At 35.4% G+C, this 14,344-nt stretch overlaps 1 protein-coding gene across 3 annotated transcripts in view; it reads left to right on the forward strand.

The window, feature by feature from the left end:
* The window catches only part of LOC106066014 (uncharacterized peptidase C1-like protein F26E4.3), a 65,706-nt gene that overhangs the window by 2,443 nt on the left and 48,919 nt on the right, over positions 1 to 14,344 (forward strand). For all 3 annotated transcript variants that reach the window (XM_013224974.2, XM_013224986.2, XM_056029043.1), the window contains exon 2: positions 13,612 to 14,108. In XM_013224974.2, the coding sequence (XP_013080428.2) occupies positions 13,766 to 14,108 (343 nt within the window). In that variant the 5' untranslated portion in view covers positions 13,612 to 13,765. The remainder of the gene's footprint in view (positions 1 to 13,611; positions 14,109 to 14,344) is intronic.

The raw sequence follows: 14,344 nt of genomic DNA on the forward strand, positions 1-14,344 counted from the left end.
AGCTGCGCCATGCTAGCACACATATAGATGAACAATTCATGTTCCCTCCAACTTTATAACTTTCAAAAACTTAAAAAAAAATAATAGATAGATGTCTAAGTGACTAAGTGGCTAAGTGAATAAGTGGCTAAGTGGCTAAGTGACTAAGTGACTAAGTGGCTAAGTGACTAAGTGGCTAAGTGACTAAGTGACTAAGTTCTTCTCTCTTGAAACGTTCACAACGTTTGAAACAAACTCAATTGGTGGATAGTATGTGGTTAGTGTGTGGATAGTGTGTGGATAGTGTGTGGATATTGTATTCTATTATCCCCGTATAGGTCCAGACTGTAATTTATACCTTGGTGACCTTGGAACCTTAACTTGATTTAAATTTTAGTCTGATTTTTGTCTTAATCATTGTATGGATGTGTTTTTATTCATTGCTGTGTGTTCGAAAATTGGTGTGTTTTCTTTAATTAATTGATGTATGTTTATTAACTGATGTGTGTTTATTAATTGATGTGTGTTTATTAATTGATGTGTGTTTATTTAGTAATGCGTGTTTGGTCAACACTTGAACTAATGCCTATAAACTAGGAAGCTAAGATTAGATGAAAAAAAAAAAGGGTCACGACTAAGTTTGTATCTTTCAGCAGACTCTATTGAGTACTGTGTTTAGGTGTATTTCTATGTGTATGCGTGTGTATGGGGACAGAGGAGGGACAAGAGAAGGTTAGCTTTATATCTACTAGACCCCCCCCCCCCCTCACTTTATACTGATATTTGTGTCTGTTTGTATTTGCAGACCTCTCCTGACCTTATCAAACACGGTGTACCTCTTTGTTTGTACCCACTCTTTTTTTTTTACTAGACCTACGTGCCCTGAGACATTTCTATAGTAAAGGTTATTCACAGTAATTCTTTGTTTACACATTTGTTTAGTTCTTGGAATCTAGAATGCTAAAAATGTGTACACAAATGTTGATATGGTTTTAAAGAAGCAAAGTTTATCAGTGCTTCCAGTATTCTATACATCGGATACAGTAAAAAAAAAAGGTCACTATTTAAATATTTTCTTCAATCTTAAGAAAATCTCCAATAGCCTGACTCTTTTACTAGGCAGCGGGATATTGCTTTGGGATCCCGCATAATGCTAGTCAAGAGACAAATGTCTCATATCAACCATCATTGAACCATGTCAGTAGCGCCCGCAGGTAGTCAACTATAAAAACATTAAAACATCTATTTATTATACAGCCTGTGCTTCTATCGGATAAAATAATATAAAAATAGAATTCGAAAATGTATCTTGTTAGAACTAATGAAGCAGAAATGACATAATTATGTTAAAGGGAAACTGCGATGGTTTTTCATATTTGAACTACTGACATTTAAATTCCGCGTAAAAGTTGTACTTTTTATTAAAATCAAAATGCTTAGAAGCATACATATTTAATAAATTAGACAGTAAATTCTTGACATTTAAAAATATGATTTCTTTGAAATTTACTGAAAGCGAATCTAGATCTAACCAATCGTATCGCTTCATTCTTACATTGGCTGCTAGGCTACCTAACCACTAGGTTAACTGACCACTAGGTTAACTGACCACCAGGCTACCTGACCACTAAGTTACCTAACGACTACGCTACCTGACCACTAGGCTACTTAACCACTAAGGTGCCTGACTACTTGGCAACTTGACAACTAGGCTACCAGAACACAAAGAAACCCGACCACTTGGCTACCTACGCTACCTAACAATTAGGCTACCAGAACACTAAGAAACCCGACCACTTGGCTACCTGACCACTACGTTACCTAACAACTAGGCCACCGGACCACAAAGCTATCTAACTATACAAGTGAGAAAAAATGTTTGTATGACCGTTTCTAACCGTTTGTTTGTATTTTAAGACTGTACATTGAGTTGCAGTGTCTCATCGTCTCATGCTGATAATGGCATTCCATTCATACTCAATAGGTTCAATTAGCCACTAATATTTTGTTTCTTGTTCAACTGAAATTACTTTTTAAGGCATTATGTATATGTCACGTGATTCCGTCTTTCTAACTAGTCTTTTCACTAAAGTCTATCTCTACTAGTTTTAAGTCTGTTGACTCAAGTATTTTTCTCTTTTCCTCTAATATGTTTTTTTTTTTAATTTTCGCTCTCTACAAGCAATGTTACAGAACTTTGTATTGAGAAAAATTAAACTTTTCTTTTAACATTGTAAGCTTAAGATCTTGTGAAAAAAAACTCATTAAAACGAGTCCTCTGCTAGGAGTTCATTACATTCCTCTGCATCTCTCTTCAGTGCAAACTAATTTTCCAGTACATTGACTCTCTCCTACAAGACTAAACAGCTGACTTTCCCTAGGCTCAAACCCTGGCGCTTTTGTGTAACACTTGATTCGTATTCATCAAAGCAACATGGTTTCGGATCCAGATATAAAGAATCGGGGAGGTGGGGAGAGGTGGCATTCTACCTTTCACATACTTGGCCCTTCTGTAACCGTCACCTTTTGACAGCGCAGTGGAGTCTGTTGCTCAAAGCTGCAATTGTTCCTGCTGACTATCTCTCCGCTCGACAGAGATACACCTCAGAGCAAATTGGCATATTTGTAGGACCTGTGTAGAACAATCGCCAACTAATCTCAAAGGGAATTTCCGCCTAGACAGCTGTTTTAGATAACATGGGGGGGGGGGATACACACACAAAATGACGAGAGTGAACAGAGAGGGGGGTGATGGGGTGGAATACAAGAAGGACAAAGTAAATCTGAACGAAACATATAGATCTCTAGGTAACGATGTGAGGGGAGAGGGGGTACACACACACTATTCTATGGCATACGAACATTTGTAGAAGATGTAACTTGATGTGCAATCACTTCAAGAAATGTCGGTTTTAACGTGACAGAAATCAGATTTTCGACATTCTAATACCCACTTCAATCTTAGCAAACGACTTTCCATTAAAAAATTTCTTATTCCATCTTTCTAAGATGAAACAATGTTCACTTGTATCGGCTGTTCGTAAGGCTTCCTTACAATGCAGTAAGGAAGCTTGAACGACGTTTTCCTGGTATAAGTTGATACTCCGTCTCTACAAGAAAATGACACCATTTCTTGTAAATAGCTAAGTGTTACCTATGTGTTAGAATTTATTCTTAAATCTAGGAATAGTATGAGACATATATTATAATTTTCTTTTCAGCCGCTACATACTGCAGTGCAGTCTTTAGGTGTACATTTAGCTAGCTTTAAAGCTTTAAAGTTTAAACCTTTGAAGTGATGACTTGTTATTTCCATTAATACAACTTTGAAATACTCTCTCTCTCTCTCTCTCTGTATCTTTAACACACCAGTGTGCTGGTGTTAATTGACAGCATAACATCTGACATTAATTTACATTGGGTGATCAACATTAAAATAGTTTGGTAGAAGTACATTATTTCATTTAACTTTTCTTTTTTCCCCTCTATTAATTATCTCCCTTGCCTATAATGAACTCATTAACAGCCCTTCATTTCATTTAGCTTCAATGCTTCAAGTCTGAGTGAATTTTATTTTTCACCATGGAGACTACCAACACCTGTAGTAGCATGACATTTGTTGTCAATTAATTTGTCGGAAATGGAATGAGCTTCCTCGGACAGTCTAGTTAATAATTATTGATAACATGTTTCAGAAGAAAAAAAAATCTTGTTTTTTTTTACACTTTGATGGGGGTGGTGATAGAACGACGGCTGGATACCTGGCTGGTCATGTGGATTGCGCTCTAGCCTGTCATCACAACGGTCTCTGGTTTGAACCCTTACCTCCGCCAGTCTATGCCTTCTTGCAAATAGTTTTTGGTTGGGGCCTAATTCATTTTATTCCTAAAGGAACGTCGACATTTTAAAACAAACAGGGGGTAGATTGAGAGAATAGGTGTTTAAACCCAATCCTTGTAGATTTAGAGAATAAGGGTTTAAACCCAATCCTTGTAGATTTAGAGAATAAGGGTTTAAACCCAATCCTTGTTCGGCATCCTACAACTTAAGAGCATTGTCCGAAATAATCCTGACACTTTCAATAATTACTTGCTAATCTACGCCATTCAGTCAAAGTAGGAATTTCATAAAACAAATTATGAACTCAACACTGGCAGTTTGTATTGGCAATGTGGCTCTGTCAATATTGAATAATCAGATATTGCTTGTAACAGAATGGCTAGATAAATCATAGAAAATAAAGAGCCATCATAGGAAATAAAGAGCCATCATAGAACAAAAAGAGACATCATAGAACATAAAGAGATATCATAGAACATAAAGACATCATAGAACATAAAGACATCATAGAACATAAAGACATCATAGAACATAAAGACATCATAGAAAATAAAGAGAAGTATGCACAATTTATAACAAAGGAAGAAATTAGGTCAGATTCGGCCAGTATAGGAATGAAAGCAGTGCCTTGTTTAGACTTGAAAAAGCCTTATTCGAGATGTGGGGCCCTTTATTATAAGTCCAGATCTTATATGCCAATGCTAAATATTTCTTTAAGGCCCTAAGCTAGAGCCAATGTTGCCTATTGGTAAATCCGACCTGGAATGAAAGCACTTGTGACAGTATGAGAATGAGATTCACTATAATTAGCGAACAAAGTGCAGTCTGGGAAAGAGATAGTAGATTAACAAATTGAATTTTGTGATCATTTATCTAGTAGATACGTGTGTAATTGTAATGTTAATGTCCAGGCCATTTGTTCGTACAGTGCTCTCTCTCTTTTTCCATCTTCAATAACATTCTGTTTAATTCATGTTTATCTGTCTGTTTAGTTCATGTCTATCTTTCTGTTTAGTTCATGGATATCTGTCTGTTTAGTTCATGTCTATATGTCTGTTTAGTTCATGTCTACCTTCCTGTATAATTTATGTCTATCTGTCTGTTTAGTTCATGTCTATCTTTCTGTTTAGTTCATGTCTGTCTATTTAGTTCATGTCTGTCTGTCTTTTTAGTTCATGTCTGTCTGTCTATTTAGTTCATGTCTGTCTACCAATTTGATTTTATGTTACTCTCTCTTTATTATTCTTTGACTTTGTCTTTCTCAAGCTTATGTATTAAACTATCTAGGTCAGTCTAGTGACTCTAGTTTATATCACTCTATTTGTAATAATGTATATAAATCTACCTATTAGATTATCCAATTTTTAAGGTAAAAATATAGTTTTAACCCCCTACCACCCTCCCCAAAACAACAACAACAACAACAACAACAAAAAACACATTGATGAGGTCCCAAATACACATAGTTGTATGTTATGAAACAGAAATCTCTCGTCACAAAATGTTATAATCAAACATTCAGACTTGGAAGAAACCATTCTTTATTTGTTTATTTTTATTGATAACGGCACGCCGATATTATTCATGCCATGTCGCTTCTTTATTCTCTACATCCAGTGTCATATTTATTGGCTTCATTATAATCTCAGCGTGTTTCAAGACTCAGCTATTCCCAGACACAAGACACATAGACTGTCCACTAATACCAGGATTCCTTACAGTGCTAGAACTTAAACCATCCCTTTATTTACCCACAAATAACATTTCTAGTCGCCTTCTAGGATTACAAGGAATCTCGGTCGCTATGTACCTGTAAATATTGCACACATGTGTACCGGATCACGCCGCCGCCGTGTCTTCCTTCCAGGAGGAATACGCCGATGTAAAGCTACAGTGTATTGGTTTTAAGCTTAGATCTACCTAGCGTAGAGCCATCTATGATAGTTGTTAAACTTGTTAGCAAGTCACTTGAGTGAACATTCAAATACTGTCTAACACTTGGCTGGGCATTTAAATACTATCTAACCTACATGTAAAATGGCAATCTTTATATTATCAGAGTTATTAATGAATTAAAAGGAAAGAAATAAATAAAATTAAACCATATATATTTAATTACCGCTATTTCAGTTATTTTTTTTAAATTATATATACCTTTTTGTTTAAGTCTTTGAAAATAAAACATACAGAAAATGAAATGAAATTGTACATAATTTTTGTCCGGCTTCACGGATTTTGTATCAATTCATTCGCTGAAGCATGATCCCTTCTATTCTTATTGCGACGTCCTTCTAGAGATCAAATAAGCCACGATGTCTATTGAGCGGAGACAAAATCAAAGCATATCAGTAATTTTTAGAAGTCTAATTATGTGACGTATGTTTTAGTCAACAAATCAAGAAATGTTTGATCAGTCGTTTCTTCTGAACCCAAGATCATTAAACCCTCAACCTTTTAAGTACCGAGACCTTTTTTCCTATTGCCCACTATGCGGCGGCCCCCAACCGTAAAAATAGAGAAATAGGGTAATATTAAATTAGATTTCTAGAGACATTTTGGTGTAAAAGCTTAATTAAAGTTCTAACTCTGCCCCATTCATATGAAATAAAATTTTTAACCTTGATCTTTCAATTAAAATACACATTGAATAGACGTCCGGCAAAAGAAGGATAAGTCTTTTTGGAGTATGGTTTGAAATATTTGGTGTGAGACAATAGGTACGAAACATTTGGTGTGAGACAATAGGTATGAAATATTTGGTGTGAGAAAAAATAGGTATGAAACATTTGGTATGAGACAATAGGTATGAAACATTGGTGTGAAACAATAGGTATAGGTATGAAACATTTGGTGTGAGACAATAGGTATGAAATATTTGGTGTGAAAGTGTTCCGAATATACATTATTCTTTATTATCATCTTTCCTTTGACTTTCGTCGTAGTGGTGCTGTGACAGTTTGCGTAAACAAATCCTTCCTCCACCATTCTCGGTTAGCAGACAGCAGGTCCATTCTTTGATGTTGTCCAGCCAGCTTTTCTTTGGACGACCCTTTTCATTGTGCCCCTACCAGTGTACCTTGAGGACTTTAAAAAGTGAGTCATGTCTTACAAAATGACCAAACCAGCTCAGATTTCGTCTCTTCACAGTATTGAGAAGTTACTACTTTTTACGCTGATTAAAAAGTTTCTACTCAATGTTTACTTTAAAATTACCCTGCCACAAAGTTGTGACATCAATTTTTTGTCCAAAGTTTAGTCTTAACATTTTGAAGAGAATCAACTCACAGACCCGTGAATCTGCTTATACGCGCTATACACAAATAACTCGCACGAACACGCAAACACCTCAAACGCACGCACGCGCAAACACATATCTATTAAGTTGGCACGGGCCCATTTGTGGTCGCTCCTGTTCGCTTCCCTTAGCCCCATTTGAACTGGTCTTTCCAGATATCGTAAAATGTAGGAACTTACTGAAGAGAGTCAAAACTTGGTTAATAGTTCAAAATTCTAGAGTCTGCTTCTACATAGATCAAAAGTTGTTTTTGTTATCAAGACAGTAAATTTGGTGTCTATTTTTTTTTAAAATCAGAGAATGTAGGGAATGAAAAGAGGTTATGACGTATCAAACATTTTAACCTTCACATACTTACATATTGAAGTACACACATAGCAACAGCAAATGACACACAACAGTCAAGTGTTCAGCACAGCTTCAAAAAGAACCCTTAACCCTAACCTTTACCCTATCTATCTATCTATCTATTTATCTATCTATCTATCTATCTATCTATCTATCTATCTATCTATCTATCTATCTATCTATCTATCTATCTATCTATCTATCTATCTATCTATCTATCTATCTATCTATCTATCTATCTATGTCCTAAGTGAACTACGACCCAATAACTTCCTTTTTTTTCTATTGCAGACGATAACCTTCTGATTCTTTTGTTCTTTAAGGCTCTTACGTAAGAGGTGTCATGAACACCTGAAGTAGCCCGTTGTTATCTTCCCTCGGGGGGCCACCACCGCCGCCACTCAACTCTCGCCCTCATCCCTGGTTTACTTTCAGCCCCCTAGAGATTCTCGTCATTCTAGTGAATGTAGAAAAAAAAAAACGCCCCAGGTACGGAATTCCTTCTGTTTAATGCAAGTATTGATCTCCTGCATTCACGGCTTTTCTTTTCTTTCCTATAGATAAAAACAAGGTTTGATCTAACTCTCCACTGTTCGATATAATCCTTGATCAATCTAATGTTTAACAATGGAGTCGGTCTAAACAGTAAATTATTTTTTAGTATAAAAACAAGAAAAACATAAAAAAAAGACATAAAAAAAAGACATTATCTCCATTTAAAATAAAATAAAATATATAAAAAAAATTAAATAAAAAAACAAAACTCGAAATGATTATCGAACGCATGTTTACACCGCCAGCTTCTTGATCGAATGACCAGAAGGAATTATTAAGAAACTAATTATTTATGTGTACTTTTATTTTATGTAGAACTCTTAAATCAACTCTAGATCAAGATCTACTTCTATATCTAGAATCTATATTAGATTTATATAACCACATGATCAGAGCTCCGATAATCTTTCAATAAACTTAAAGCAACATTAAATTTAATAAACAATGTTTTTCCTTGAATAATTCCAATGCAGTAGACCTAGACGTGGAAGGAGCTATTGGTCTCCCTTTCCCACAGGTGGCGACGCTGCAGGTCAGTGTTCAGGCCTTCTAGAACGAACTAACGAAATAGAGGCATTGTAACAATAACGAACTAACTAAATAGAGGCATTGTAACAATAACGAACTAACTAAATAGAGGCATTGTAACAATAACGAACTAACTAAATAGAGGCATTGTAACAATAACGAACTAACTAAATAGAGGCATTGTAACAATAACGAACTAATTAAACAGAGGCATTGTAACAATAACGAACTAACTAAATAGAGGCATTGTAACAATAACGAACTAACTAAATAAAGGCATTGTAACAATAACGAACTAACTAAATAGAGGCATTGTAACAATAACGAACTAATTAAACAGAGGCATTGTAACAATAACGAACTAACTAAATAGAGGCATTGTAACAATAACGAACTAACTAAATAAAGGCATTGTAACAATAACGAACTAACTAAATAGAGGCATTGTAACAATAGCGAACTAACTAAATAGAGGCATTGTAACAATAACGAACTAACTAAATAGAGGCATTGTAACAATAACGAACTAACTAAATAGAGGCATTGTAACAATAACGAACTAACTAAATAGAGGCATTGTAACAATAACGAACTAACTAAATAGAGGCATTGTAACAATAACGAACTAATTAAACAGAGGCATTGTAACAATAACGAACTAACTAAATAGAGGCATTGTAACAATAACGAACTAACTAAATAAAGGCATTGTAACAATAACGAACTAACTAAATAGAGGCATTGTAACAATAACGAACTAACTAAATAGAGGCATTGTAACAATAACGAACTAACTAAATAGAGGCATTGTAACAATAACGAACTAACTAAATTTAGGCATTGTAACAATAACGAACTAACTAAATAGAGGCATTGTAACAATAGCGAACTAACTAAATAGAGGCATTGTAACAATAACGAACTAACTAAATAGAGGCATTGTAACAATAGCGAACTAACTAAATAGAGGCATTGTAACAATAACGAACTAACTAAATAGAGGCATTGTAACAATAACGAACTAACTAAATAGAGGCATTGTAACAATAACGAACTAACTAAATAGAGGCATTGTAACAATAACGAACTAACTAAATAGAGGCATTGTAACAATAACGAACTAACTAAATAGAGGCATTGTAACAATAACGAACTAACTAAATAGAGGCATTGTAACAATAACGAACTAACTAAATAGATGCATTGTAACAATAACGAACTAACTAAATAGAGGCATTGTAACAATAACGAACTAACTAAATAGAGGCATTGTAACAATAACGAACTAACGAAATAGACAAGAACAACAACAATCCTTCTATTAAATTCGAGCAAAACCTTTAAAGTGTATAACCGGCAATGTTTTGTTTTAAAAAAAGAAGAAAGGTTAAATTAGTCGCTAGGTAACTAAATACGACATTTCCTAAGTTATTAGATCTGTTTTGAGACGAGAGAGGGAGAGAGTGAGGAGAGGGGGAAATGGAGAGAGAGAGAGAGAGAGAGGTAACTTTGGACCAGGAGTTTGTCGGATACATCTTTCCCTTGGTGACGCCTCAACTTGTTTAATTGGATATTTGGATGTTTACACTGTTGAGCAAAAGTGTGTGTGCGTGTGTGTGTATGTATGTATGTGTGTGTTTGTGTGTGTGAGAGAGAGACAGAGAGACAGAGAGAGGGAGAGACAGAGAAAAGCTTAGTGTCTCTAATGTTTAGTGGTGTGCAATGGTGAGAAAAGTAGAAGTCGAAAACAAAATTGTTTTGACCTTTGAGACAGTAAACATTCTTGCCTAATCCTTTGAGACAGTAAACATTCTTGCCTAATCCTTTGAGACAGTAAACATTCTTGCCTAATCCTTTGAGACAGTAAACATTCTTGCCTAATTCTTTGAGACAGTAAACATTCTTGCCTAATCCTTTGAGACAGTAAACATTCTTGCCTAATCCTTTGAGACAGTAAACATTCTTGCCTAATCCTTTGAGACAGTAAACATTCTTGCCTAATCCTTTGAGACAGTAAACATTCTTGCCTAATCCTTTGAGACAGTAAACATTCTTGCCTAATCCTTTGAGGCAGTAAACATTCTTGCCTAATCCTTTGAGACAGTAAACATTCTTGCCTAATCCTTTGAGACAGTAAACATTCTTGCCTAATCCTTTGAGACAGTAAACATTCTTGCCTAATCCTTTGAGACAGTAAACATTCTTGCCTAATCCTTTGAGACAGTAAACATTCTTGCCTAATCCTTTGAGACAGTAAACATTCTTGCCTACAATTAGGGGGTGGGATATGGACATTTAATACGAAAATTATCGGTTCTTAGACTAATGGCACTCGGGGCTGGTCGTCATTCACACAGTCTCACAATAGACTCTTAATAACAGCTGACAAATCAAGAAGTCGATATCCAGTCGCCCACAGTCTACCTGTCGTTCGTTGAGTGTGAGAACAGAATGCGACAGTGTCTAACGACTAACAAAAGTGGATTAGCATGGCCTTGAGGTAGCTTGCTTGTTTAGGGTTAGTTTGGTCCTTTCCTGTTTGTGTCATTCTGACACTGTCGGAGCAGTGGTGAGAATAAATTAGCATTGGTTCAATAATCAATTTCTTTAATGTACCAGTGCCAGAGTTTAGTTAGTGGAGGCCCTGGACAGGTGTTGTTTTTTTTAGAGGCACCTACTCTCTTTTGGCTTCAATATAAATGCACTACTAATATATTGGCCTCCTTCAGTCGTAGAACGACATTGGTTCATCTTAGAGCACACTTCCTCAGATGTCTGTGGAGCCCTATACTAATGCTAATACTAAAAATATGAATACATCTAAAAGCAAATATATGTGCTCAACAGTAGGAGGTACTTCACTCCAAGGAGAAAAATCTATAGTCATAGTACAACCTAAACATCCTTATAAAATTACGGTTTGACATTTTTGTCTCAAGCCAATCTGGCAAGAACAGAAAGCATGGTCTATGTCACTTTGTGACTTTTTATTTACAATTAAATTTTAACAAGTATAACATCATCAATTGTTTGAGCTTACACGTTTAAAAAATAAATTAATTAATTCCTACTATATGAAACGATGGTCTATTATGTCAATGTATTTTTTTGTAATGCTTGGTTATTGCCAGGGGTCTTTTCAGTGAACTGTGCACAATCCAGTCCTTCTGTTAACAGTCCTGTTCATTTCTACTGGTGAAGGTGCGCAAAACGTCTTATAGCGTCTATTTATTTATTCATCTCTTTACTCAATGCAAAGAAACACTGGAGTCGAGTGCGGAAATACCCGCTGAAGTCGTGTTCAAAACAGCCAAATTAGAGTTTTGATGATTATATTTTGAAGAAAAATATTACGGTCAAAACTTAGTTGTTGTTTTTTTCATTAGATTAAAACTTCCCCCCCCCCCCACACACACACAAAAAAGATAATTCGCATGGAAGTGTCATTTTGCTATGTAGGAGCTCCATGGAAACTGTATACATTAAAGGCTATCAAATATGTTGAACTCTACAAGTTCAGTTCTCAACTGTCACATTCTCCATGGTTAAAACTTGTTACCAACTTATTATGTCCACAAAGTGGGGCCTGCAAAAGGGAGAGATTACTTTGTGTGTGTGGTTTTAATAGTCTTAATTAACTCATAAGTTTTTCTATGCCTTGAGTATGTGGGAGAGGTATGAAATAGAGGCCAATGTTTTCTGGCCTGACCACCCATGGCCATAGAAGTCAATTTATTTTCAAGCTTCGTTGTAATGCCGTTTTAGAAAATGTCCTTTTTGTAGACACGACACCAACTCTAGATCTATTGCTGATCTTTTGCGGAACTTTTGAGTGGGGGGAATAGTTTGTATAGGACATATGATTATATATACATATGTAGGTATGTGTGTGTGTGTGTGTGTGTTATGCACATGTCTTCAATTTAACTTGAAGATTGAGCATTTTGTTTAGCTTTTAAGTCAGTTTGTTTGTTTTCTAAAAAAAAACTGTTGATCAAAGAAAATTCTGTAGAGATTTTAGGTGTTAAAAATATTAACACCAGCTGTTGAAACATCGTGAAACTGAAGAAAAAAAGCTCATTCAAATGTTCTTCTCAACCTGCTAGACTTTGGAATCCAATGTGTGCCTAGTAAACTGAATAGAAATACTTCAGAATTAGAGAGAGAGAGACAGTGCGATACAAGAATCACTTTGTTGAGTGAGATTTAGGACATTTTATTTCGAAAGTCGAATAAAAGGTGATGAAATATGCCATTAATTAATATGAATATATGAGTATTGGTATGAATTATATATGAATGTAATAATAAATGATATATGAATAATGAATGTTATTATAAATGATACATGAATGTAATAATAAATGATATATGAATGTTATTAAAAATGATACATGAATGTAATAATAAATGATATATGAATGTTATTAAAAATGATACATGAATGCAATAATAAATGATATATGGATGTTATTTGTAGATCTATTAGTAACCCTGATGATATAATTTTGTGTGTTTAAGTATTGACATTTTAAAATGCTGTTGAGCTAGAGAAAGAGAGAGAGAGAGAGAGGAAGAGAGAGAGAAATCGAGAAAGAGCGAGGGAAAGGGAAATAGAGAGAAGGAAAGATAGAAAGATAGCGAGAGAGAAAGGAAGAGAGAGAGAGAGAGAGAGACATAGAGATTGCGACAAGAGAAAAGTTAAACATGTCTAACCTAGAAGGTCTACCAGTTGACTACGTAGTCAAGTAAATGAAGATAAAGGAAGTCACGTGACTTTCTGAATGTTGTTGTGTTCTTTAAAGTAGAGTCATGATTTGTGAATTTCTATTTCACTCACATAGCCTCTAAATCAAAATGTTTGTTGGCACTTGGACATTTAATGCACAACTTTTTAAGGTAACAATTTTCATTGGTGTGAAGCCAGAATGCTAGACCTCTCTGAGCTGGTGGGGTATCATATTGTCCTTCTATTTAATGGAGTGTAAGTCTGTCATCATGATAGTTTCATGTGACATTTTAAAATTTGTTAACATCTATGTAAGAACAATCTTTCTTTCTTTCAGGCTAACGCTTCAAGATCTTTAACTAAATGGATGCACTGAAGTTGGCAAGTGTATTTCATTCCAGAAAATAACAGGGATTTACTTACTGCTAAGGGTGATCATTCACACCAGGAACGTCCAGAGTTAACTCTTCGATCTACTGCAGTTATTTCCCATGGCTTGTCTGCATGCACGGACTCCTAGTGCCCTATATTTAGTGTATTTCATTCTATTGCTCTCCTCCTCAAGGACTTCGGCCTTTTTCGAGGGTTGGGCGGAAGATTTATTGGGGCCCTGGTGTGCAACGAGACCTAGGGGTCAAGATTGTTGTGACAGTCGTAACGACGACTGCAATGTGCCAATCTTAGGTACAGAGTGTTACTGTGATGTCTTCTGCAATGCAACTGCCAATGATTGCTGCCCAGACTACTTCTTCCATTGCCATGGATACGAGTGGTCGACCAGACCGCCCACGACCACCACTTTCTTACCGCCTAGAACAACAAGGGCGCCTCTAGGTAAGTAGATGATGCATTTGTTTTCAGACCATCGGGCGTCCAGAGAAATCTTTACACATTGCTGTTGCGATTGCTTCTTTCTTTGTAAGCTTTTTGGGTGTAATATTTAATCTGTAACAAAGTTTGGGCAACAACTCAGAATCCTACAATGCTCATACTATATATATATATATATATATATATATATATATATATATATATATATATATATATATATATATATATATATATATATA

Source organism: Biomphalaria glabrata, chromosome 5 (genome assembly GCF_947242115.1).
Source record: "Biomphalaria glabrata chromosome 5, xgBioGlab47.1, whole genome shotgun sequence".
NCBI lineage: Eukaryota > Metazoa > Mollusca > Gastropoda > Planorbidae > Biomphalaria > Biomphalaria glabrata.